The 27,692-nt window shown below is 39.7% G+C and overlaps 1 protein-coding gene across 1 annotated transcript in view; it reads left to right on the plus strand.

Moving 5' to 3' along the window:
- Nucleotides 1-12,852, plus strand: part of PLA2G4A (phospholipase A2 group IVA) — a 217,736-nt gene extending 204,884 nt beyond the window's left edge. The window contains exons 15-17 of the mRNA XM_052653583.1: nucleotides 1,205-1,400; nucleotides 2,479-2,636; nucleotides 12,721-12,852. Coding sequence (XP_052509543.1) covers nucleotides 1,205-1,400; nucleotides 2,479-2,636; nucleotides 12,721-12,852 — 486 coding nt within the window. The remainder of the gene's footprint in view (nucleotides 1-1,204; nucleotides 1,401-2,478; nucleotides 2,637-12,720) is intronic.
- Nucleotides 12,853-27,692: the final 14,840 nt, after the last annotated feature.

Consider the following 27,692-nt stretch of genomic DNA (forward strand, 5'->3'; position numbering starts at 1 on the left):
TGTTCACTCTCCTCTTTCACTTTCACCAAGAGACTTTTTATTTCCTCTTCACTTTCTGCACTAAGGGTGGTGTCATCTGCATGTCTGAGGTTATTGATATTTCTCCCAGCAATCTTGATTCTAGCTTGTGTTTCTTCCCGTCCAGCGTTTCTCATGATGTACTCTGCATATAAGTTAAATAAGCAAGGTGACAATATGCAGCCTTGACGTACTCCTTTTCCTATTTGGAACCAGTCTATTGTTCCATGTCCAGTTCTAACTGTTGCTTCCTGACCTGCATACAGATTTCTCAAGAGGCAGGTTAGGTGCTCTGGTATTCCCACCTCTTTCAGAATTTTCCATAGTTTATTGTTATCCACACAGTCAAAGGCTTTGGCATAGTCAATAAAGCAGAAATAGATGTGTTTCTGGAACTCTCTTGCTTTTTCGATGATCCAGCGGATGTTGGCAATTTGATCTCTGGTTCCTCTGCCTTTTCTAAAACCTCAGTAGTCAACAGCAAACATGTACTTCGTGGTCATGTTACATGTCAACAAAATAGCTTCTTTTCCTAAAGAGAAGCAAAAAAAGAAGCTAATTCAGAGCAGCTCAACTGTTTTTGCATTCATAAGATGTATTCATTTTTAATCAGTTTTATGGAGAAAATGCAGGTAAAAATTCAGTAACAGAGTGCTCCTCATTCTGCCTCAACAGATTTTTTTTAACTTTGAAGGGTTAAAAAACATTCACATGACTTGTAAATGCCCAGAACCCATTGTTGTTGTTGTTGTTGTTTAGTCGCTCAGTTGTGTCCAACTCTTGCGATTCATGGGATTTTCCAGGCAGGAATACTGGAGTGAGTTGCCATTTCTCACTCCGGCTATCTTCCCTGAGCCCCTGCCTTGCAGGCAGAGTCTTTACCACTGAGCCACCAGGAAAGCCTACCCAGAATCTCTAGCAATTGCATCAGTGTAATTTCAGTCAGTTAAGTTCATTAGTAATTTTTCCAATGCCTCCTATGGAACTAGCCTTATATAAAGAAGTAAAAAATGATCGTGAGTTTGTTCATGGAGTAATTTTGTATTTCTTGAGATTGATAAGTTTCTTAAGTACAAGATCGTTACTCATCTTCAGCAAGGAACATACTAACACATGGTAGATAGCTAATGAATAGTGAATGGTGAGCAGACCAGCTGAACAAATGACCTTTCCCTCTCTTCCATAGGAACTTCTACTTGCAGAAAAGTGGGCTAAAATGAACAAGCTCCCGTTTCCAAAGATTGATCCTTACGTGTTCGATCGAGAAGGACTGAAGGAATGCTACGTTTTTAAACCCAAGAATCCTGATGTCGAGAAAGATTGCCCAACTATCATTCACTTTGTTCTGGCCAACATCAACTTCAGAAAGTACAAGGCTCCAGGTACATCAGGAATTATGGTCTGTAAGGCAGAAAGCTGATAAAGCATAAGAATGACATTAAGGTGCTTCATGCTGGCACTGCCATACCAGCCGTTACAACATTGAACACTTCCTTTACGTTGATAAATGGCTACCATCCTGAGACCCCAAGCACTTCCCCCCTTTCTCACCCTAGAGTCTCCTGAGTTCCTCATAATCCAGAAACTGAAGGGTAATTAACTAGCTTGATAAAACCTCTGGGGCTTTATTCTGCAATCTCAGGTTATATTTGTTCTGATGGATTGGAACAAATGTCCTTGTCATAGGCATTGTTAAATATTTTGATTGCTACCTTTGTAAGGGAGGCCTTGTTTCAGAAAAAATCGTGCAAAAAATTGTGGGAATGTTAACTGACCATAAAAATTCATGAAATCTAGCAGTACAATATGGATAGTAATTTCAGGTCCACCATGTTACATTCCTTTAGAAAAAGAGAATCAAGTTCAAGGCACCAGCATTTTGTTTTGCCACATCCAAAGGAGTCTATGGACTCTTCTATATCCTGGAAGATACTGATTAACAAAAGGAGAGCTAGAGATTGACCGGCAAGATACTAAATGTCTCAACGTTATATTATTTTCAGACCAGAAAATGTAGCTGTTAAAGAAAAGATGAAAAAATAGCCATGGAAGGTTTGAGACTATGGGGAGGAAAGTGATCTTCTTCTACATAGTGGACGAAGTCAGAGAAAAGGTCAATAGAGGTGGAGATTCTCCTGAGTCATGCTTCAACACAAAAGAAGGAAGTATTAGCTGGAATTTTTAGTTATTGAACAGTGAAATACCTAAAGCATAAGAAATGTTGAATTTTCTGTCACTATTAATTCTCAAAAACAGGCTGTGGAGGGGATTCTTGTGACATGAAAAAAGCAAGTCCAGGGTATATGAGCAGAGGCCTCATAGTGTGCACTGAGGATTATATGACTCCTGAAGGGTCTCCCAAGGTTGTGTTTATGGCTATTTGAATGTTTTATGCCCTGGACTTTAGAGATAATTTGTGGTTTTCGAAATAACATCATTTGAAACTCTTCCTATATTTAGGTGTTCCAAGAGAAACTAATGAAGAGAAAGAAATAGCTGATTTTGATATTTTTGATGACCCTGAATCACCGTTTTCGACCTTCAACTTTCAATACCCAAATCAAGCATTTAAAAGGCTGCATGATCTCATGTACTTCAATACCTTGAACAACATTGATGTAAGTATCTCCTATGATCATTGAAAATGTCCAATATTTCCATATCAATGAACATAGCAATACCTCATTTTAATTCATAAAAAATAACTTTTATGAATGATACCACCCCAAAATTTACCATTTTCATTTTTGTAAATTCTACTAATCTCCAGAAGGACCCCATAAAATTCACAAATAAGGAACCCAGTGCCTCCAAATTGGCAGAGCCCACATTTTATGCTATTGTGTGAAGGATTAGTTAATCCTCAGCTTCTTTCCTAAAGTATCTAGTAGGTTTATCATATGATAAAGTAAACTATAAGTTGGAAGAAAAGTCATACAATGGAAATATGAGTAGAGAAGTGAGTGCTACCAGAAGTGCAATTAATCTGCAAAAATAGCATGAATTTTAATGAACAGACTCATGCCTTTAAATGTCTTTTTATTTTTGTGGATCTTGGAACTGTCTCTAGAAGTAGCAGTTTCTCCAAGTTTAGCCCTGGAGATATCAAGTGTGCCTTGCTTCACAAACATTAAAACAAGTCATTCTCTTCAGTGTTATTCCTAGCACTAGTATATCTGCTGCTAAGATTCTGTATCTGTGTAAAATTCTTTAGCTGCTAACTCACCATTTAGACCGCTGTTGTGTAATTGGATTCATGTTGGCTTGTGGTTCCACATCATAGTGTCTGACAAATGATGATCAGTGGTAAAAGCCCAAGTTCATGAGTCTACTTGGATTTTGTACATTAGAAAAAAAGCATAAAAGGAAAAGAAAGAAAAATTAAATGGAGAGGAAAAGGCTTCACACCCGATTTGCCAGTCCTTTTGGAGATTGTATGAATGGAGTAAAAGAATGGACCACGTGTGAATGAGTCTTCTGTGCATATGAGATTTCATTCGATTTCTGTGATCTAATAGAATCCTGGCACATCTAGTTTGTTTGTTTGTTTAGTTTGGTCTGAAACTAGTAATGATCAATTGTGTGCAGTTGTGACAGTTACACCATAATATATTTATTAATCAATATCTTTAATTTTTTTAAACATATGAAAATTTCCCAATAACCTTCAGCTTCTGCAACTCCAAAGTGTTTCTTGTCAGTGTTCATTTGTGAACGATATGTGATAGTTCAGGTAAAACATGGATAGCAACATTCACAGTACATATCATTTCTAAATGGATTTATTTCTTTTCTTTTACCTTATTAGTCAGTGAAAATCTGAAATCTGCATGCTACATTGTTTCTGTGGTGATGGTGAAAATTTAAAGACTAATAGAAGAAAATCAACATTTTAATCCATGATTTTAGGGAACAAACAGATATTCTCAGAACAGAGTTGTATTTTATAAAACCTCATGCTGTTAAAAACAAAAAAGCACTAAGGGTTACTAAAGCAATAATCCTCTGTTTCCAGTATGAAGCCAGTAAAAAAATAATTATATTGTCTTCTCATGGGGATGAAATGTATTAGACTTGATCAGTTGTCCTCAAATGGATTAAAAAAAATAGATTATAGGAATGTATAAATACCTATTGGACTTGGGAAAATTAAAGGATACATACACAAACATACAAGTATATCTGTATATCGACATATATGTATATATTCATGTTTATGTATATGACATATATATACATATAGGTGTATATAATTTACACAACTTCATTTTTCTCATTGTTTTCAGTTCTGGTTTATATAAAACTCACTAAGCTATTTAGGGAATGATATAGTTCTGTTTATATATTTTACAAACATTCTTCATAGTATGAATAATTCATCTTTGTTTGACACATAGATGAAAAAGTTAATGCCTAGACAAAACCAGACTGAATCCCAAAATAACTGTCCTGACTTAGAGCTCATCAAACACAGATTTTTCACAAGCCATTCAATTAAACAGGTTTTAATTACTGCTAAGAACTTACTTGACACAGTATGTAGAAGCAAGGTCATGGACTGTATATCATGTTTAGCTGTTAGATGGGCTTATTTTTATGACTTTGAATAAGCTACTTAAACTTTTTGAGCCTCAATTTCCTCATCTCTGAAACAAGTGTAACAGTACCTACCACGGTGGCAGTAGTGAATTTTCAGTCAGGTGTTCAGTTCAGTTCAGTCGCTCAGTCGTGTCCAACTCTTTGTGACCCTATGAACTGCAGCACGCCAAGCCTCCCTGTCCATCACCAACTCCCAGAGTCCACCTAAACCCATGTCCATTGAGTCGGTGATGTCATCCAACCATCTCATCCTCTGTCGTCCCCTTCTCCTCCTGCCTTCAATCCTTCCGAGCATCAGGGTCTTTTCAAAGGAGTCAGTTCTTCGCATCAGGTGGCCAAAGTATTAGAGTTTCAGCTTCAGCATCAGTCCTTCCAATGAATATTCAGGACTGATTTCCTTTAGGATGGACTGGTTGGATTTCCTTGCAGTCCAAGGGACTCTCAAGAGTCTTCTCCAACACCACAGTCCAAAAGCATCAATTCTTCTGTGCTCTGCCTTCTTTATAGTCCAACTCTCAGATCCATACATGACCACTGGAAAAACCATAGCCTTGACCAGACGGACCTTTGTTGACAAAGTAATGTCTCTGCTTTTCAATACGCTGTCTAGGTTGGTCATAACTTTTCTTCCAAGGAGCAAGTGTCTTTTAATTTAATGGCTGTAGTCACCATCTGCAATGATTTTAGAGCCCAGAAAAATAAAGTCAGCCACTGGTTCCAGTGTTTCCCCATCTATTTGCCATGAAATGATGGGACCAGATGCCATGATCTTCGTTTTCTGAATGTTGAGCTTTAAGCCAACTTTTCCACTCTCCTCTTTCACTTTCATCAAGAGGCTCTTTAGTTCTTCTTCACTTTCTGCCATAAGGGTGGTGTCATCTGCATATCTGAAGTTATTGATATTATTGATCTTAGCTCTCCAACCCAGGATCGAACCCATGCCCTTGGCCTTGGAAGGCAGTGTCTTAACCACTGGTCCACCAAGGAAGTCCCTCAGTCAGGTGATGGATGAACAAACAGTTCCCTACAAGCAGAAGCTGCTTAATAAGTGGGAACTATACATCATGAGAAACACTGGGCTGGAAGAAGCACAAGCTGGAATCAAGATTGCCAGGAGAAATATCAATAAGCTCAGATATGCAGATGACACCACCCTTATAGCATAAAGTGAAGAGGAACTAAAACGCCTCTTGATGAAAGTGAAAGTGGAGAGTGAAAAAGTTGGCTTAAAGCTCCACATTCAGAAAATGAAGATCATGGCATCTGGTCCCATCACTTCATGGGAAATAGATGGGGAAACAGTGGAAACAGTGTCAGACTTTATTTTTGGGGGCTTCAAAATCACTGAAGATGGTGACTGTGGCCATGAAATTAAAAGACGCTTACTCCTTGAAAGAAAAATTATGACCAACCTAGATAACATATTCAAAAGCAGAGACATTACTTTGCCAACAAAGGTCCGTCTGGTCAAGGCTATGGTTTTTCCAGTGGTCATGTATGGATGTGAGAGTTGAACTGTGAAGAAGGCTGAGCACCAAAGAATTGATGCTTTTGAACTGTGGTGTTGGAGAAGACTCTTGAGAGTCCCTTGGACTGCAAGGAGATCCAACCAGTCCATTCTGAGGGAGATCAGCCCTGGGATTTCTTTGGAAGGAATGATGCTAAAGCTGAAACTCCAATACTTTGGCCACCTCATGCGAAGAGTTGATTCATTTGAAAAGACTCTGATGCTGGGAGGGATTGGGGGCAGGAGGAGAAGGGGACGACAGAGGATGAGATGGCTGGATGGCATCACTGACTCGATGGGCATGAGTTTGGGTGAACTCCAGGAGTTGGTGGTGGACAGGGAGCCCTGGGGTGCTGCGATTCATGGGGTCGCAAAGAGTCGGACACGACTGAGCGACTGAACTGTCTGAACTGATACCTATGTATGTCTATATCCTGCACCATGACGGATATATGTCGAGACCTTCGCAAATGGTGAGAAGTAAGAATAGAAATAAATGAGTACAGGTAATAGCAGTCTAGGCAGTAAATGCATGTATTTTTGAGGGAATGAATTTAGGCTTCCCACTTAAATTATATAACCACTGAGATTTTTCGTGGGTGTGTATATGTGTGTATGCGCCTCATACCCAGGTAAGACTTCTAGTTTTCACAGACATCTATCTCTCCTTTGATGACGCCCACTCCTTGTTTTTAACCAGGAAAGCATATTTTATCAGAATCAAAGCTTCTTGATAAGTGATGAGAAATAAAGATCAGCCGAACTCTGAGGTGGGCTGTTAGGTCATTAGGCTCAGTCATGAGCTAAGTCACTCGCTCCCACACCATTTGACGAGAGTCAGTGACTAATGCACACAGCAGCAACACAGCACATGCTTCCTTGCCATAGACTGTCAGAGTTGCTCACCAGTTGTGGACACTGTGTATACAAACTCTTCTCATGCACAGACATCTGAGTGCCCGTCCCACGGAGGCAGTTTTCAACTTTCTGGCCACGACCACTATGACTTCAGGGGAATTTTCATCTTCAATTCACATTCTGACTTAAACCTTGACTCTGAAAAGACCAACCTGTCTCTGACAGCTATGTGCTTCTGTTGCTTCATTTTCCAGAGATCTCAGGGGGCCAGCCTTACTGAAGCTAAATTCCTGTTCAGCTTAAGTGGCTTCTGTTTCTTTTCACTTTGTGACAGCAGGCTGGGCTTCTCATTAGCGTCAGGTTTCTGCACTTACTCAGTCCTCCCAAATTCTTTTTCGCTGAACATTGCTCAAGTGCTTTTACAGTGGCAGCATATCAATTTTGGGGGTCTTTTTTTTTTAAGGAAACCTAACATATAGTGACTTACACTGGTAAACAAGTGGTATGTGGAAAATGCAGAGGCTTTGGAGTCAGGCCAAATTTGGTGCTCAAATTTTTGCTGTGTGACCTTGGGCATGTTGGTTAACTTTTCCAAATTTTACTTTCCTCATTTGTAAATGGAAATAGTGATATATATTTTACAAGATCGGGATGACGATTAAGGAAAAGAATATAATTTAAGAGCTCAGCATGCATGAGACACTCAATAAACTGAAATGGGTAATATGATAAGGTTGTTAATTTTTATCCGTGTTCATATTTATCTTCTGCTTTTAATTATAAATGTAAACCATTTAAAAGCAATGGCTTGCTTTTTTTACCCTGTATCCTCCAGAGATACTGATCACAGTGGCCAGTACCAAAGTAAATATGTAATAAAATGTCCACAATTCGTTTAGAACATGTCATCGACTTACTGGCTGAAACTGTTGAAGAGTTTTAATATGCAGGATACGGGGGTAGCGAGTGTCAGGATATAGGACTCTGGAGGCAGATGCCTGACCGTGGAGTAACTCCATGAAATGCATGCTGACCAGGTAATGTGGTTACACGCTCTACCCATAAACTGCCACCTTGATCTGGAGGTAACACACCTTCTGAGGTTTCTTTTCCAAGACCTTGATGATTCAGTTATCCCAGGAAAATTACTGTTACACAGTTTCACTCATTCAATGTATTAATTTAGCAGGCATACTATAAAAACAGTGGCAGTTTATTCAATATACACTAATGCTGTGTAATCATGAGCTTTTAAAATTCTTTCTCCAATGATCCTATAAAATATTAAATATTAGGTGTTAACTAAAATGAAGAAAGGGCTTCCCTGGTGACAGCTGGTAAAGAATCCACCTGCAATGCAGGAGACCTGGGTTCAATCCCTGGGTTAGGAAGATCCCCTGGAGAAGGGAAAGGCTACCCACTCCAGTATTCTTGCCTGGAGAATTCCATGGACTGTATAGTCCATGGGGTCACAAAGAGTTGGACACAACTGAGCAACTTTCACTTTTCACTCAAAATGAGGAAAAACATATATCCATAAGTATTGGTATCTACTTCTTTATTTGTTGATATTTCATCATCATGTTAAGAGTATTTAGGTACAAGTTAAAGTTTTTATCTTCTACAAAATAATTTAGAAGTTTATTATATATCATAGCCTTTTAAAAGTGTGATATCTCTGGGCATTTCTTTGTTTTTAAATTGAAGTATAGCTGATTTCCCTGGAGAAAAGAATGGCTATGCACTCTAGTATTCTTGCTGGAGAATTCCATGGACAGAGGAGCCTGGTGGGCTACAGTCCAAGAGACCAAACACAGTCAGACGTAACGGAAACGATTTAGCAAGCATGCACGCATAGTTGATTTACAATGTTAAAGTTCAAGTTAGTTTCAAGTATATAGCACTCTGATTCAGTTCTCTCTCTCTCTCTTTCTCTCTCTCTCTCTCTCTCTCTCTCTCTCTATATATATATATATATATATATATATATCCCTTTTCATGTTCTTTTTACTTTTAGGTTACTACAAAATATTGAGTGTAGTGTCCTGTGCAGTATACTAGGTCCTTGTTGGTTATCATGGCCTTGAATATTAGGCCCAAATTCATTTACTTTTAATGCTACTTATAATCTTTTTTACATCTTATTTATTTATTAATTCAACACATATTTATTGAGTATCTACTGTGCCGGGCACTGTTTTAGGAACTAAGGATAAATAATGCACAACATGAAAAGAACAAGGAAAAGTTTTGAGTGCTTGATATAAACCAGATACATCCTTTTCAAATATTGAGCACTCAGAGCTGGCCTATGAGGTAGGTACTTTTTTTTTTTTCTATGTGAGGCAACTGAGTCGTGGATTATTGTGGCTGACTCCTGGAAGACACACAGTTTTGTTGAGGGGCTGAGATGGGGCCATAGGTTGGTTTGTTTTCTTCCTCATTCTTTCCTCACTTTTGAACCATCTGTCTCGCAGGCAGCCTTATTTCCTGGTTACTCCATACCCAGCCTCCTTCCCAGCCAGCCTACTTCCCAGGTATTTCCTGTACATGCCCTCAGCCTCTTTATGAAACTATCTGTTTCCTGACAAGACCCGGTCTTTCCACTCCATGTATCAAATCCTGCTTGTCCTTCACCTCAGCTCAAGTCTCATTGTCCCCAGGCATTGAACTTTATCCTGTTTAATTTGACCTCCAGTGAGCACCTTCTGGACAGTCATTAATCTTACAAATATTTATTTTTCCCTTCCGTGTTCTAAGTGCTGGAATCAAAAATGAGAAGACTAATAAGACCTTTGCTTTCATAACACCAGTTTCGATTCAGAAGGCAGGCATTAACCAGCAAATCCACAGTAATTTAGGCCAGACTATCCTCTTGCCTTTTGTTATATTTAGAAGTCTTATTTCTATTGCAGAATACACTGTAACTTTCTTCTAAGGCTGATTTTAAATTTTCTGTTCTGAGAATTCAGTGCTTACTTGTGGAATGCTTCCCATCTCATGCTTCCAAGTTTGTTCCTTTTGGGGAGTGATGACATTTCGCATGTTTTCTTACTTTTTGCCTTTATTGCCAAATATTTAAAGTATCTGGCAGATTGGGAGACCATTAAATGGTACCAGAAAGATGACCCATGTCTTATTTGGGAATAGGTGATGGGGATGGAGGAGGTTGATTATGAGGATCTGTGCTATAATGACACTGATGGGAAAGCTTTGGAGTTCAATGACTTTCAGAGGGGAATGAAAAAAAAAAAAGATATGAATACTATTTACAGCAGGGGCTTTCCTGGTGACTCAGGCGGTAAAGAATCTGCCTGCAATGCAGGAGACCTGGGTTTGATCCCTGGGTCGGGAAGATCCCCTAGAGAAGGAAATGGCAACCCACTCCAGTATTCTTGCCTGGAGAATTCCATGGACAGAGGAGCCTGGCGAGCTACAGTCCATGGGATTGCAAAGAGTTGGACATGACTGAGTGACTATACTACTATTTATAATTACTTAGTCTAACAAGAAAATAGAAAGGCTCAAATATAACTTAATGTTTCTGTGAACATGTCTAATTGTACCACGTATCCTGCCAAAAGGTTTGAATTTAGCCACTGATGTAGTATTAAGCTCAGCCATTCCTGTTGATAGATCACAACCAATGAGTATTTTCTGTAACAGTCTGAAAATCTGGTTAATAGTGTTAATGTGCCACCTAGTGGTTCAGATCGCACATTCTAATTGCATATGATTTCGGTTTTTCAGGACTTCCCTGGTGGCTCAGACCGTAAACCGTCTGTCTATAATGCGAGAGACCCGGGTTTGATCCCTAGGTTGGGAAGATTCCCTGGAGAAGGAAATGGCAACCCACTCCAGTACTCTTGCCTTGAAAATCCCGTGGACGGAGGAGCTTGGTGCAGGCTACTATCCATGGGGTTGCAAAGAGTCGAGCACGACTGAGTGACTTCACTTTCTTTCTTTCTAGGTTTTTCAGAGTTATAAATGTGGATATCCATTTTCCTTGATAATCATGACCCTTTATTAAAAGTATCTGCCAGATTCCAACTATGATAAACCCAGTAATTTGTGATATTCATATTGTTGTTTTTGCTCAAACATTGATATGTTTTTGTATTCATGAATTCATTGTAAAGGGGTTGACTGCAGTCATTATCAGTGTGATGTCCCCAGTGATCTTTTATATATTTTAAAGGTTTTTAGTTATTTGGAAAGTAAACAGTTGATTTTTAATTTTACTTGGGTTCTCTGCAATGAGAGTTGCTGTGTCTCATGTTGTTTTGGTGCTCTTTTCAGAAGGAGAGACTAACTCAAAACTTGCTGACATGATTTCTAGAATGACAGTGAGATTAATTAAAAGGAGACATAGTAGGGCACATTTGATAGTGTAATGGATTTTCTGACTTTCATCATAAAAAATCTGCTATTGGCTATATATGGTGGGTTTATTTCTAGTAAATATTACAGCCTCCCATCTAAGGTAAAGCTCCTAAATTTTCTCATGTATGGTTAGTGAAAATACCAATAATAAATAGATGCTAGTTGTGAAATGTTTCCTATGTGCTAGGCATTAATAAATGATCTCCAGTTCCCACAGAAGCTCAGATTAATATTATTATTTCCATTTTAAAGAAGAAGAAATGGCTGGGGGATATAAGTTAATTCCCCTTGATATCCACAGCCAAGAAATCCCTGTGCCTGGAGGCCCTCTAGCATGGTCTCCATCATAGACCTGAAGCCCCTCTTCTATTTCTGTAGAATTATGTTTCCCTCACTCATGGGAAAGGTGAGGTCAATGGATACCTGCTTTTAAAAGACTCAGTAACATTTGAACTCATCTTTTTCAGTAGACAATTATATACCGATTGTAAAATTATAATTAAATTGTAATTTTTAATTATAATTATAAAATTATAATTAAATTGGAAAATTATAAAATAAAGCTAAAATTAAATTAAAATTATATATATAATTGTCTTCTGGGAAAAACATATAAAATTAAAAATCACAAAGCAAATAAAGGTGTCACATTCGCATGATAAATCCCTCTTCCTAGAATATGACAGTTTGTTTAAAGTTACCATTAGAGAACAGAGGGCCCTGCCCCAGTGGGTCTCACATAAATCACAGAAGATTAATGTAGGTTAGCATCACCCAAGTCACACATTTCTCTTCTCCCGGCTTGCCCATGGAGATTGGATGAGGAAATGGGAAAACCCTACTGGGTACACATCTCCAAGGCCAAGTGGGCCACACCAGCTCTGGGTGGGAGGAGCTCTGATGTTGTAAACTTCTCAGACTTGCCTCATTTATAGATATATAGATAGATGACTGGAGAAGGCAATGGCACCCCACTCCAGTACTCTTGCCTGGAAAATCCCATGGATGGAGGAGCCTGGTAAGCTGCAGTCCATGGGGTTGCTAGGAGTCGAGCATGACTGAGCGACTTCAGTTTCACTTTTCACTTTCATGCATTGGAGAAAGAAATGGCAGCCCACTCCAGTGTTCTTGCCTGGAGAATCCCAGGAATGGGGGAGCCTGGTGGGCTGCTGCCTATGGGGTCGCACAGAGTCGGACACGACTGAAGCGACTTAGCAGCAGCAGCAGATGGATGAAAAGTGATAGATGGATGATGTATAGAGACAGATAGATAGAGATACATATGTCTTGCCCAAACAACTGTTTCACTGAGTTCTGAGTAACACTAATTACACATCTTTTGCCTCTATTTGCAGGTAATAAAAAATGCTATAGTTGAAAGCATCGAATATAGAAGGCAGAATCCGTCTCGTTGCTCTGTTTCCCTCAGTAGTGTTGAGGCAAGAAGATTCTTCAACAAGGAGTTTCTAAGCAAACCCACAGCATAATTTGTGTACTGGAAAGGGTAGCAATTTCTGATGCGGAGGCCGTTTGAAATTCCATGACAACTGGATTTAAAAGCCCAGGACAGGTATTAGCACTGATCTTAAGAGACTGGTTGATAATCAAAGTTGCAGTTACTTAGCTGCATGAGAACAATACTTGTAAAACTTTGCTAGATTGACAGATGATGTCAATTTTGTAAAAATATAGCTTATCTACATTTTCTATCGGTATGGATTCCCTGATGCAAATGTAGGGACATATACTGTATTTTTTAGACATTTCTCACCAACTAGCTATGTGTCCTCTTTTTTTAAAAGGTGGTTCCTTTTTTAGAATATTTAACAGTTCAATCTTTAAAAGACTTTGTATTGTGTGTGAGTGTAACTCACTGACTGGATTTATTCATGCCATGAGACAACACTATTTTTTATTTATATATGCATATATGAAATAAATACATCTGTATACAAATGAGCAAGAGGTAACTGAGTTTTTTTTTTGTTGCTGTTATCTTTAATGAACTATTGTGCTGTGGCTATGACAGATGCTCAGAGTCATGGTTTTCAGACACAAAAATTGTTAACCCTACACTCAAATGTGAAACAACATTTTAAATCATGGTGATTTTTCTTAGAAGAGAAAGTATGTGTTTTTTGAGCAAATGGTTTATATTTATTCAGAATATAGGAAAAAAAATGTTACCCCTTCTAGTTTACTTTGCTGATACTATCCTATTTGTGCGACAGACAGCAGTTACCTCAGAGAAAAATCCAGAAGAGTGACAAGTGCTGTATCTGTAAGGCTTGTCTTAGGGACAGTCTGTATTTCATGACTGTGGCTTGTTACTACTGAACCACTAAGATTCAGAGTTAGTATCCCAAATAGAAGGGCTTCCTTTTCTTGCACTGAGTCTACCATTCTTTAATCTCTCTGTTCATATGTCTTTTTCCCTCTCACCTTTCATTCACATTTCTACCTGTGAGGAAAGACAAAGTGACAAGTTCATTCATTGGTTGATCATTGTAGAGGGCACATGGCAAATGAGTGCCCTCTACAGGCCATCAGGCGTGTTGCAGGGTCTGGGGATACAGCATTGGGCAACAATGACGAAAATGCCTACCTTCAAGGACCGTGGGCTTCCCTGGTGGCTCAGGTGGCAAAGAATCTGGCTGCAATGCAGGAGACCCAGCTTCAATCACTTTCACACTTTTAAGGACCTTACTTTCTAATGGAGAAGACCAACAATAATCTGTACCAATAAGTTCCTAGAATGTTAGCCCTGGGGAAGATCACAATGAGATGGTTGTTGCTGCTGTTTAGTCGCTAAGTTCTGTCCAGCTCTTTTGCAGCCTCATTGACTGTAGCCCGCCAGCCTCCTCTGTCCATGGGATTTCCCAGACAAGAATACTGGAGCTGAGTGGGCAGGACCTGTGGATATTTAAGGGAAGAACATAGCCAGCAGAGGGGATAGGAGATACGTATGCTCTCAGGTAGAGCGCCAAGCATGTTCCAGGAATAAGAAAAAGACCGATGTGCCCAGAACAGAGTGGGAAATGTAAAAAATTAATTTTCACTTAATTTTTTTCAAGATGCGACAATACTGTTTATATTCCATTTGTCTTTCAAAATACACCCTGGGAAGTAGCAAGACCAGAAAGCTTCCCTTGTAGCTCAGTCAGTAAAGAATCTGCCTGCAATGCAGGAGACGTGAATTCAATTCCTGGGTCTGGAAGATTCCCTGGAGAAGGAAATGGCTCACTTACTCCAGTATTCTTGCCTGGAGAATCCCATGGACAGAGGAGCCTGGCGGGCTACAGTCCATGGGGTCACAAGAGTTGGACACAACTTAGCTACCAAACTGCCACCAGAGAGCTTAAGAGACTTGTCCAAGGTTACTAATGTCTGAGCTGGTGTCCTATGCCCTTGACTTCATGGCATCTATACCATAACTGATGGTGCTTCCAAGAAATTAATTAGATGGAAACGTTAAAGACTAGTGAATTATAAAACTGGAATGATCTAGGTTCCTTGCTTTCTCTTCGTTCACAGGCTTTCATTTTCTTAAATGCCATTACAGAGGCTCCTAACTAGTTCAGTGTTAACAATTTGTTCATTTATAAATTTGCTAGAGTTCTGATTTTATAAAAACACACTTTGATGGCAAATTAAATCTATAAATGTGTTTTTTTTATCCTATCTCTGACTCAGTGAATGACTGATAAATGAGATGTCCTCTGTCTTCCTGCAAACTGTCCACATGCACCATAATTTTGGCTTAGTTCTTTGCTCTTTGACATAAGCATTTGCTTGTTGTTCATGTTCTTGACTGGGATCCTACTTTACTTCACCCAGTACAGGCTGACAAATTTCAGGTAACTTTCTTTGTTGTTAAGTAATAAAAACACTAAGATAAAGTTTAGTGTGTGTGCATGTATATGTGTGTGTGCATGTATATGTGTGTGTGTGTGTGTATACCTAGACACATTTCATTTCTCTGAAAGCGATAATTTAAGACACAAGTGCTTCATTCTGATATTGAAAACCTTCATAAAAAATTTTGGCGATCGTTCCTCTTTTCTTTTCCTCCTCCTCTCCTTTTAATTCTTAAACTATTTCATCCTAAAGCCATCAAGTGGGGCAGAGACAGGTAGGCAGAGATGGTGATGGTCACAGAGCCACCGTGAATCAAAGTAAGACATCAGAATAAGCACAGTGTCAGAAGACATCCAGATAGAGAAAGAGCACTGCTGGTGTGAATGGGTTACACGCCTGGAGATTAATTAAATGTGCTCAGTGTAACGGAAGCCAGGTTTCTCATCTCAGAGGAAGCATGAAATTCTCAACAAATATGAACATGAAAACCAGAATGTGTTTGGTAGTGTTAGGTTGAAATGGCAAGTATCAGCATTCTTATCTATATCTACTTATTGCTGACAGATCTCCTCCAGGCTCCTTGGGATCATCTGCAGGAAAAGTCTCTGAGTAACACTGACTTCTCATGGTTCACTGATGGTTTTTTTTTTTTTAACTCAATTTTATTTTTTTAAATATAAATTTATTTATTTTAATTGGAGGTTAATTGGGAGCCTGGTGGGCTGCCGTCTATGGGGTCGCACAGAGTCGGACACAACTGAAGCGACTTAGCAGCAGCAGCAGGAGGTTAATTACTTTACAATATTGTATTGGTTTTGCCATACATCAACATGAATCCGCCACAGGTATACACGTGTTCCCCAACCTGAACCCCCCTCCCTCCTCCCTCACCCTGTTTGCGAGACAGCAAAAGAGACACAGATGTATAGAACAGTCTTTTGGACTCTGTGATGGTTTTATTTAAAGGGTTACAATGGTAAATATTGTGCTGGATATGCTATTGCAATCCTGTTGATATTGTTGAGGCAACATACTTACCTATGACCATGTTGACCCAACAGGATGAATTATATACTCTTACATGAGTTTGTACTTTAACCAAGGGCAAAATTGCCAATATTTTCACTGACAGTGGAAATATTTTGAAGTCATTCATGATTTTGGAATGTCGTGGAAGTAACATGTCTTCCTTCCTTCTAGCAGAAATAAAATTTAAAATGGCCTTTGTGGCCAGGAATTATTGAATATGATACTGTTACCTGCCATTTTAGCTCTTAGTAAGATTCTGGGGCATTCTACGTTTGACTTTCTGGAAGCTAGAGGAAACCACCTTGCTAACCTTTCTACAGGATTGCTGCCTTTCAAGTAACCATCTCTGTCATGGTCTGAAGGGCTGTCATGGTCTGAAGGGCTATGTCCTCAAATGGTAGCTTAAGAAAAATTAGCTAGAAAAGCCCAGTTATTGGTCTCAGAAAAGGAAAAATGAGATTGTAAATTCAAAAAATACTGGTTTGAAAGAAGAGAAAGAAAGAAATATTGGTTTAGATCAAATAATAACCTACCCCTACTAGAGGCGCTAAAATCCACCCCTCCCCCACTGTGAATGCATTAAAACCTTGATGTGTTGAGAAAATGAGAGGACTTCTGAATCAGTGCTGGGGCGGCAGCACGGGGGAACATTAACAAGGCCAAAAGCGTGCCTGCCTCACTTGTTCTGCCTGTCTGAAACACAACCCAAGGAAGCCTGATCATCTGCTTCCTGACGTTTCAAATTTGCCCATTTCAAATGGACCATCCAAACTCATACAACTTCCTCATTCAATGGGCAGAATTTGTGTTAGTCATGGTCTGTGTGTTTTCGTGGGCTTCTCAGGTGGCTCAGTCAGGAAGAATCCATCTGCCAATGCAGGAGACCCAGGTTCAATCCTTGGGTTGGGAAGATCCTCTGGAGGAGGAAATGGCAACCCACTCCAGTATTCTTGCCTGGAGAATCCCATGGACAGAGGAGCCTGGTGGGCTATAGTCCATGGGGTCACAAAAGAGTTGGACAGGACTCAGCAACTAAACAACAACAACTATAATGATCAGAAATATTTAAAGGCTACTAATTTTTAAAACAGTAATCACACCACTTATTTTGTCTGGTGATTCTATACCTGGGAAAGCACATTTTAGGGATTGGCACAGTATTTTTTTGCTGATGGGATAATGCATGGTAAACAAAATAAATTCATTTTGAAGGACACATATGAAATGAAGACCCCTGTCATTAAGGAACTTATGATACTTTTGTTGAGTGAAAAAAGAAACAAATATGAAATACCTTTAGGATTTCTGAATTATGTGCTAGTTATCATGTACGTTTTGGGAAGGGCAAGGAATTATGGACTTCAGCATTTACAGGTGGGTTCATGAAGCCATGAGAAGTTAAGAGAAATTTATAAGTCTGAGTCACTGCATGAACTGAGGTGCAGAGATGAAACTGAGCTTGGCCCATTTGTCAGCTATGAGGTAACTCACTCCTGGCTTAGGGAGTGTGTGTTGATCAGCAGGTGGGTGGAGTGGGGACCACACAACTAGATGTAACTTACTGCCAAAGTCTGAAATTTCATATTTGCTGTTATGTCCAGAGGTGCTTATTACATTATTAAATACACACATGCAGGCATATATACATATTAGAAGAGAGCTATACATGGACCAGGCTTCCCAGGTGGCACTAGTGGTAGCCACCTGCTAATGCAGGAAGCATAAGAGATGTGGGTTTGATCCCTGGGTGGGGAAGATCCCCTGGAGGAGGGCAAGGCAACCCACTCCAGTATTCTTGCCTGGAGACTCCCATGGACAGAGGAGCGTGGCAGGTTAGAGTCCATGGAGTCACAGAGTTGGACATGATTGAAGTGACTTAGCACACATACATGTATACACGGACCAATCATAAAAATGCCATGAGCTAAGGATTAAGATGAAAACAATTCTGTGATCTTGAAGTCCTTTATGGGAACAACAACAACAAAAACAGAAATAAAAGCAAAAACACACCAAAGCTTCCATGAGCCTTACTTTATATACCCATTAATAAATGAGAAAACAGAGTATAGCTCCTGTGGTAGAAAGTAATCCTCCTCAAACTGGTAATTTGCTCCCATTCATTTCCCTGATGAATTGCAAGCAGATGTGCTGTAAGTTATTGCTGAATCAAGATGAGAAGTACTACTTTCTTGTGTGAAATTCCTGAGATCTAGGAGTCATTACGCTGGCATTAAGTAGCCTTTGCCGACTAATACGTTACATTATGAAAACCTTCACATCTTCCAAATTCCAGACTTACAAAATTGATATGATTCATATCACATAAAGGATTCATAGCTTTACCAAGAGAGTTAATGATGAAACAAGTCTGTAATGCATCGAGAAAATGAAACATTCAAACTGAATTGTCCTGATATGAGTCAGTTTTTGCATGACGCCCTTGGGGTAAATTTCTTACTCTGTTATGTTTTTGTTTGCTCACCTATAAAAGGGGGAATAAGATTAAATACTTTTACATCCTCATAAGATGACTGTAAGTATCAAATGATAAAGGGTGTATAAAACTTTAAGTAATCTCCAAAATGTACAAGCAACACATGCAGCTCAATTCCAGAAAAAAGAACAACCCAATCAAAAAGTGGGCAAAAGACCTAAACAGACATTTCTCCAAAGAAGACATACAGATGTGTAATAAACACATGAGAAGATGCTCAACATCACTCATTATTAGAGAAATGCAAATCAAAACCACAATGAGATACCATCTCACACTGGTCACATCAAAAACTACAAGCAATAAATGCTGGAGGGGGTGTGGAGAAAAGGGAACCTTCTTACATTGTTGGTAGGAATGCAAACCGGTACAGCCACTATGGAGAACAGTGTGGAGATTCCTTTAAAAACTGGGAATAGAACTGCCTTATGACCCAGCAATCCCACTGCTGAGCATACACCCCAAAGAAACCAGAATTGAAAGAGGGACATGTATCCCAGCGTTCATTGTAACAGTATTTACAATAGCTGTCCTATTTACAACAGGACATGGAAGCAACCTAGATGTCCATCAGCAGATGAATAGATAAGGAAGTTGTGGTACATTACACAATGGAATATTACTCAGCTATAAAAAGGAACACATCTGAGTCCGTTCTAATGAGGTGGATGAACCTAGAGCCTATTATACAGAGTGAAGTAAGTCAGAAAGAGAAGGACAAATACTGCAATTAACGCATATATATGGAATTTAGAAAAATCGTTCCGACGGTCCTACATTCGTGGCAGCAAGGGAGACACAGATATAAAGATTTGGACTCATTGGAGAAGGCAAGAATGGATGATTTGAAAGAACAGCACTGAAACGTGTACATTACCGTATGTAAATAGATGACCAGTGCAATTTCGATGAATGAAGCAGAGCACCCAAAGCCAGTGCTCTGGGACAACCCAGAGGGATGGGGTGGGGTGGGCAGTGGGAGGGGGCTTCAGGATGGAGGGGACACATGTGTACCCGTTGCAGATTCATGTTGATGTATAGCAAAAACCATCACAATATTGTAAAGCAATTATCCTCCAATTAAAATTAATTAATTAAGAATTGCCAACAACAAAACTTTAACAAATAAAAGGTCTTTCTTGGATGACTTATTTTTTCTTTACAGAGGCTATTTCCTCAAGAATCAAGAGACCAGGTGCAAGACTTAATTGTTAGTACCCCCAACAACTGAAAATAAATAAAAAGATCATTAAATATTAATGAATAACAAGATATTTAATCAGTATATAAAACTCACAAGAAACACTGAGAAATATGTTTGCATGTAGGTGATCAATTCATACAAATAGATGGGGAAACAGCGGAAACCATGACAGACTTTATTTTGCTGCTGCTGCTAAGTCGCGTCAGTCATGTCCGACTCTGTGCGACCCCATAGACGGCAGCCCAACAGGCTCCTCTGTCCCTGGGATTCTCCAGGCAAGAATACTGGAGTGGGTTGCCATTTCCTTCTCCAATGCATGAAAGTAAAAAGTGAAAGTGAAGTCACTCAGTTGTGTCCGACTCTTAGCGACCCCATGGACCACAGCCTACCAGGCTCCTCCGTCCATGGGATTCTCCAGGCAAGAGTACTGGAGTGGGTTGCCATTTCCTTCTCCAGACTTTATTTTGGGGGGCTCCAAAATCACTGCAGATGGTGACTGAAGCCTTGAAATTAAAAGATGCTTACTCCTTGGAAGAAAAGCTATGACCAACCTAGACAGCTTAAAAAGCAGAGACATTACTTTGCCAACAAAGGTCCGTCTAGTCAAAGCTACGGTTTTTCCAATAGTCATGAATGGATGTGAGAGTTTGATTTCTAAAGAAAACTGAGAGCCGAAGAACTGATGCTTTTGAACTGTAGTGTTGGAGAAGACTCTTGAGAGTGCCTTGGACTGCAAGGAGAGCAAACCAGTCCATCCTAAAGGAGATCAGTCCTGAATATTCATTGGAAGGACTGATGCTGAAGCTGAAACTGCAATACTTTGGCCACCTGATGTAAAGAACTGACTCATTGGAAAAGACCCTGATGCTGGGAAAGATTGAAGGCAGAAGGAGAAGGGGACGACAGAGGTAAGATGATTGGATGGCATCACCGACTCAGTGGACATGAGTTTGAGCAAGCTCTGGGAGTTGGTGATGGACAGGGAGGCCCTGCGTCCTGCAGTCCATGGGGTCTCAAAGAGTCCGACACGACTCAGCGACTGAACTGACTGAAATTCTCAGTTTGACCACTAGATGGAAGCATTCTTCCAAAAATTGTTCTACATTAGTACGTCTTCATCGGAGAAGGCAATGGCACTCTACTCCAGTACTCTTGCCTGGAAAATCCCACGGACAGAGGAGCCTGGTGGACTGCCGTCTGTGGGGTCGCACAGAGTCGGACACGACTAAAGCGACTTAGCAGCAGCAGCAGCAGCAGTACGTCTTCATACTATAAAGGGAGAAGGCAATGGTAACCCACTTCAGTGCTCTTGCCTGGAAAATCTCATGGATGGAGGAGCCTGGTGGGCTGCAGTCCATGCGGTTGCTAACAGTCGGACACAACTGAGCGACTTCACTTTCACGCATTGGAGAAGGATATGGCAACCCACTCCAGTGTTCTTGCCTGGAGAACCCCAGGGACGACGGAGGCTGGTGGGCTGCCGTCTATGGGGTCACAGAGTGGGACACGACTGAAGCGACTTAGCAGCATACTATAAAGAATCCGCCTGCAATGCAGAAGACCAGGGTTGGATCTTTGGATAGCGAAGGTCCCCTGGAGGAGGGCCTGGCAAGCCAGTCCAGTATTCCCTGGAGAGTCCCATGGACAGAGGAGCCTGGTGGGCTACAGTCCGTGGGGTTGCAAAGAGTCTGACGCGGTTGAGTGACTAACACTGGCACGTCAATAGGTCTGTTAATGCAAATATAGTTACATTTCTCTAATGAGAAATAGAACTTCAGAGCATATCCTGCACTTAGAAAACATGTATAATATTATGTAATTGGATTATAATAGTGTAACACATATTTTAAAAAATGATTCTACCATCTTTTTGTAAATTTTGTTTGCTACTGTAAATAATTTAAAGATACCCAGGAGTAAAATGGAGTAATGAGAAAGACATAATGAAAACCTATAAGTGGATGATCTACCCAACTCAGAGAATCACCTTCCCATTTTTAACACATTCTCAACCATGCCTTTATACATGTTGTCCCTGGGCTTGGAATTTCTGCAAAATCCTAGCTTTTCCAGGTGCTAATTGCTCTCAGCTTTTTTCCTGACCTTCATCCTAAGGGCAAAAAAGACCCATTTCTCTCTACGTGTCTTCCCTTCACCTGCACTCCGTGTGCTTATCTGCACTGTAGCACTCCCCTATAGATGACTGTCCTTTAGACGACTCAGTGACTACACAACAACACAGTTGTAAAAGCCCAGAATTTCTTACATTGTTTTGTGAATGTGGAAATGTTCTTTAAAGCTGTTAATTTTATAACAACGTTGTAATATAAAAGGATGTATGTAACCTTATTTCAGAACTTGCTTGAACTCATTGTATGACTAATAACTAATGAGATGAATAAAAACAGATAACCTGGAGTTAGGGAATTTGAACAGATCTGAACCACATATAGGAAATATACCCCTGACTCCTTGGCAACACTTTCAAGAAACTTTTATGAAATTACTGCTGCTACCCCCCGCTCAAGGAGATGGTCTTCTAGCCAATTTTAAAGAGCAAACGTCTAAATTTATTAGCATGTTAGCTCCTGTGAGAAGTGAGTTAGCTTAATCTCCTTTGTGTACAGTGTTTGGATTTTTTGAAGGTTTATGTAATATCAGAATTACTGTCGCACTATCTTCAAAGCTCACCTTCTATAACTCCAGATCTGTTTTACTATATGTAATACATATGTTGTACTTCGTGGAGACTCTTTACTAAGCCAATACCATTGCATCCCTAAATGATAAGAGATCAGTAAGAATTGGATGGTTATGCATTTTTCCAGACTGGCGTAAAACTCCTAATTTTGAATGAGTAATTTAAAATGGACATTTTAGCTTAGGTTACAGTTATCAGTTTATTGCATTTTGAAAAACCATGATTAAACTTCACCACATTATCAAAGTGCTCTTATGTTGTGGTGGTAGAAAGAAAATAATAAAACAGCGAACATATATAGTACTTCACAGTCTGTAAAAAGGTATTTAATATACTATTTCCTTTGATTGATAGGAGAGAGTCTCTAAAGACAAGCAAGGGGAGTAGGATTAATTTATTTACAAAAAAAGAACTAGAAACTCATGGATTTAAGTGACCTGCTTACCACTATACAACTAATCAGACAGAGATTAGCTTGCAGTCCTGGTCTCCTGACCTCTGACCCCACATGTTCTCATAATCATCCAAATGTACTGACTGCAACCCAGAAACCCCAGTCTGATTTCTGTCACTTAAGTGCTATATAAACATTAGTACCTATATAGTTTGAATTTTATTCTCCTTGGTTGAAAAAAAAATGAATATTACTACCTATCTCTTCTGTTTGACAAGATTACTGTAAAGTCCCTCCAACCTGGTATGTCCTGTTTGCGGTATTCATGTGATTTCTGAAAAATATGTGTAGTAATTGATCCTTTTGGCCTGGGAAGCCAAGATCATTAGTTATTGCAGTGGTGGCGGAGTGAGGAGGAGGGTATCTTTTAGGTTATACAGGTGTTTGCTTACATCATAGATTATTGAAACCATAGAACCTGAAATCAGATAAAAGTAAAATTTAGTACTGCTCATCCATTTATCAGTAGTGTGACTTTTGGCCTTTAAATAATAATAACAAATCATCACATGTGTCTATTTTAAGAGAATCTTTAAGCTAAACAACTGATAGATTAAATTTTTTTATTTTAATGTGCAGTTATGGAAGAAATTTTAATAGCAATAAAATAATCCTATTTTCGGAGAAGGCGATGGCACCCCACTCCAGTACTCTTGCCTGGAAAATCCCATGGATGGAGGAGCCTGGTAGGCTGCAGTCCATGGGGTCACTAAGAGTTGGACACAACTGAGTGACTTCACTTTCACTTTTCACTTTCATGCATTGGAGAAGGAAATGGCAACCCACTCCAGTGTTCTTGCCTGGAGAATCCCAGGGATGGGGGAGCCTGGTGGGCTGCCATCTATGGAGTCACACAGAGTCAGACACGACTGAAATGACTTAGCAGCAGCAATCTTATTTTAGCTTCAAAAAATTTTTTGGTCAAGCTTATATGAAGTTAAGTACTATAACCACACTGTGGCACTCTTTACTTGCTTATGACTTTTCAATTTACATTTTGTCAGTAAACTGTGCTGGTCAATGCAGTGCCGTATTACTCCTGGGGAATTCATTGTCTTTTCTTACGTATTCTTTAGTATTGTAATCATTTATTGCAAGGTTTCATAAAGATTAATACAGTAATCCCAGACCATTGAAAAGCAAAAAATATATATATATATATATATAATCTTCACATTGTAGCATCAAATTCTCAAAACGCTATAGATTCTTGGTTTTGATTGTGTAACGCAATTGTGCACCCACACGAAACAACTTAGTAATGAAAGAACAGACTCAGTGACATTCCAGCAAACTACTTGCTTGACCATCTGAGCCACCAGGGAAGTCACTTCATTAACACTCCCCACAAAACCTTGCATATCAAACAGAAGACTGGGGCCAGCGTGAGGAACTCCGCCCATGGCAAAGGTCATGAGGAAGGAGGCTTGGCATACGCAAAGGTGTGATCAAGCCTCAGGAAACCCCCTGTTCCCGAGCATCTAACCCCAAAACCAGACTCTGTTTAATGCTCTCAGCTACACCTCTGACTTTACAGGGGGCTCTCCCCCATAACCGTTTCTCTCGGAGAAGGAGTAAACGTGCAGCTCCAAGGCAATAAAAATTCCTGGGCGTGACAACAGTGTTTCAGCTTACGGACTCCTCTGAAGGTTATCTAGCTCACCTGTATAGGTTCGTCCGGCCACATGTGATTGTTTACAGCCTCCCAACCTGAGAGGCACGAGATGTTTTAGACTTACTAAAGGCAAATTCTTTTGGGGAGTTGGAAATTATCAGTATAGTGGGTTGGTTAGGAATTATATTGGTGAAGGGTTTTTCATTTGTTGTGCCAATAATTGCTGCTAATTCCCTGCCCTGGGTGGGACAAGGGTGTTTCAGGTCAAACCTCTCTGCTGACATGCTAGCTTGTGTGACAGGATTATCCATACTCCTGCCACTAGGCACATGATTGTTTACTACCTCTTAACCATAAAGAGCACAGAGAGTTTTCGAGTATTTTGAGAGTCTTAATTAGCATAGGGCTTTTTCTTCTTGTTGAGTCAATGATTGCCGCCAGGCCTCCATATCCTTAGGCACCTGGAAATATATTAATCAATGTATTTGGAATATAGAAAAGGAAATATAGTAGTTTTTAAGGTTAGCAATACTAGACTTTTTTAGTTAATGAATTTTCTCTTTTGTAATAGATCACTGTGCTTTGATATAAATCACTGTGTCCTTGCTATGTAAAAATGTAACTTTATCACTATCTTAAGACTAAATAGATCTTAAGGGGAACATTGGTGAAAGGATTTTCATTTGTTGAGCTGAGGTTTGCTGCTAAATCTCCATATTCCCTGCCCTTATAATGAATATAACTAACATATAGGAGAAATAAGTATTAACCTTTAAGCATATAGGAGAAATAAGTATTAACCTTTAAGATTAATCATGTTAACCTTGGGTTAAATAAATTCCTTTCTTGATTGTAACTCACTACACCCTCACCCTATAAGAATGTAACTTTATTTGGAGGGTGGTGCCTGGTTTAAGAAAAAACACCCTTGGAAGAAATAAGTTTTTTGGTTATCAGAAAGAAAGGATCATAATATGTCAGCAGGTCTCATGGCCAGATGATGTAAAATCCCTAAGATCTTTTTATGTGAAGCACCTGATTTTGATAAAGGTCAGGACTGCTGACCCCTGTGTGACTCTGTATTCATCCCTATATGTAACAAAAGGTATATAAGCAAACCCAAAAATAAAGAAATTGGATCAGTTTCCAGAAAGACTGATTCCCCCATGTTGTTTCTTTCTTGCTCCCTGTTTTTCTGGCTGAATTCCCATCTGGAGCATGGATGCTATTCCACGTAATCCAAGTTATTCAGCCTCTTTTTCTCCACTAATCTTCCTACTACACTATCCGTTTCTAATCTCTCTATATATCTGTAATTAAATATGTATTTTTCCAAGGATGCCGACGCCGTCCCCACCTTCGAATTCCCTGGATTCACCGGGGCTGGACCCCGGCAGACTTAGTTCCCAGGTGACTTCTTTCCCAGAGGTGTGTCGCCATAATGTGCTATAACTTGAGATGACTTATCAGGCAGAGAAACAAGATGGTAGCCTTAGCTGAGAGAAGATTAACCCAAGCAACAAATATTAACTGAGGATCTTATTATAGTTAAACCATTGGAATCCATTATATCCGGATGTGACCCACATGTCCCCAACAATAAGATGTTCAAAATTTTTTCCCACCAGAGACTCTCCATAAATTATTTGGAAGAAGAATAGACAGTGGTACTGGGAAGAAAAATCATGAAAAATCTGGACAGGAAGACATACTGGCCTGCTAGAGGGTGAAGCAGCTAGAAGAATGACCTCCTTAGGAAATCTAACCAAGAGATACCCCGGTGGGGTAGAAAAGGTCAGTGTGTCCCAATTTGCTCTGTCAGGCACCCGAGAGATACTTCTCCAGTGGCTTCTATTGCGTTTGGAAAAATACCTGATGGCTAAAAGCCACCGCATGACTGCGCTACTTTTTTAACATCATTTCCTATGTTTTTTTCTCCTCCTGTAAATGTTCTCCTTCAGCCATGCAGTCTGGAAACTTACCAGGTCCTCTCTGATATCAGGACCTTTGCTCATCCTTTTCTTTGACTGGATTTTTTCTCACTCAGATACTTGCTTAGTCTTCCCCACTTGAGGATACCATCACAGTGTGCAAAGTAGCAACTGTGGGCTACTGCCTGCTCCTCTTCGATTATTTTTCTCCATAGGACTCATCACCATTTGACATAATGTACTATATAGTGTGGACTTTCCAAGTGGCTCAGTGGTGAAGAATCTGCCTGCCAATGCAGGAGAAGCTGGAGACACAGGTTTGATCCCTGGATCAAGAAGATCCCTTGGAGGAGGAAATGGCAACCTACTCCAGTATCCATGCCAGGATAATCTCGTAGACAAAGGCTCCTGGTGGGGCTACAGTCTATGGGGTCAGAGAGTTGGACATGACTGAGCATGCATACAGACACAGACGATACAGTGTAGACAGTATGTATTTGGTTGATTTTCAGTACGTTCCAAGATGGCAGCTTGCCTTGTCCCCTTTCATAACCTCAGTGACCAGAATAGTAAATATTTATGGATGGAATTGTTGTGATTATTTTGCTAAAAGTGTGGACAGTTTTTTTCCTTCCCATTGTCATTGAAGGACCATGATGTATTAAGACGAATAAGTTTTGCACACAGACCGTATATGCTAGACACAGTAGCAGGTGTACAATAACAGTGATCAAGACAAAGTCCCTTCGAAGACTTTGGGCAAATAAACAGTTAATTACATACAGAGTAATAAGATGATTCATTTCCAAGGTGCTCTAGGTGAACATAATATGAGCACCTAGCCCAGGTCTAAAAAGTCAGAATATATATCCAAGAGGAGATGGCATCAAAGAGGGGCATGAAGGACAAGTAGAAGTTAGCCAAACAAAGAGAAGAGGGAAGAATATTACAAACGTGCAAAAGGCAAATTGTGCCAAATGAAAATCACAGGAAAAAATGTCTTAAAATTATCTTTTGTTTTTCCTACTAACCAAGGAT

This window comes from Budorcas taxicolor, chromosome 16 (genome assembly GCF_023091745.1).
Source record: "Budorcas taxicolor isolate Tak-1 chromosome 16, Takin1.1, whole genome shotgun sequence".
Taxonomy (NCBI): Eukaryota; Metazoa; Chordata; class Mammalia; order Artiodactyla; family Bovidae; genus Budorcas; species Budorcas taxicolor.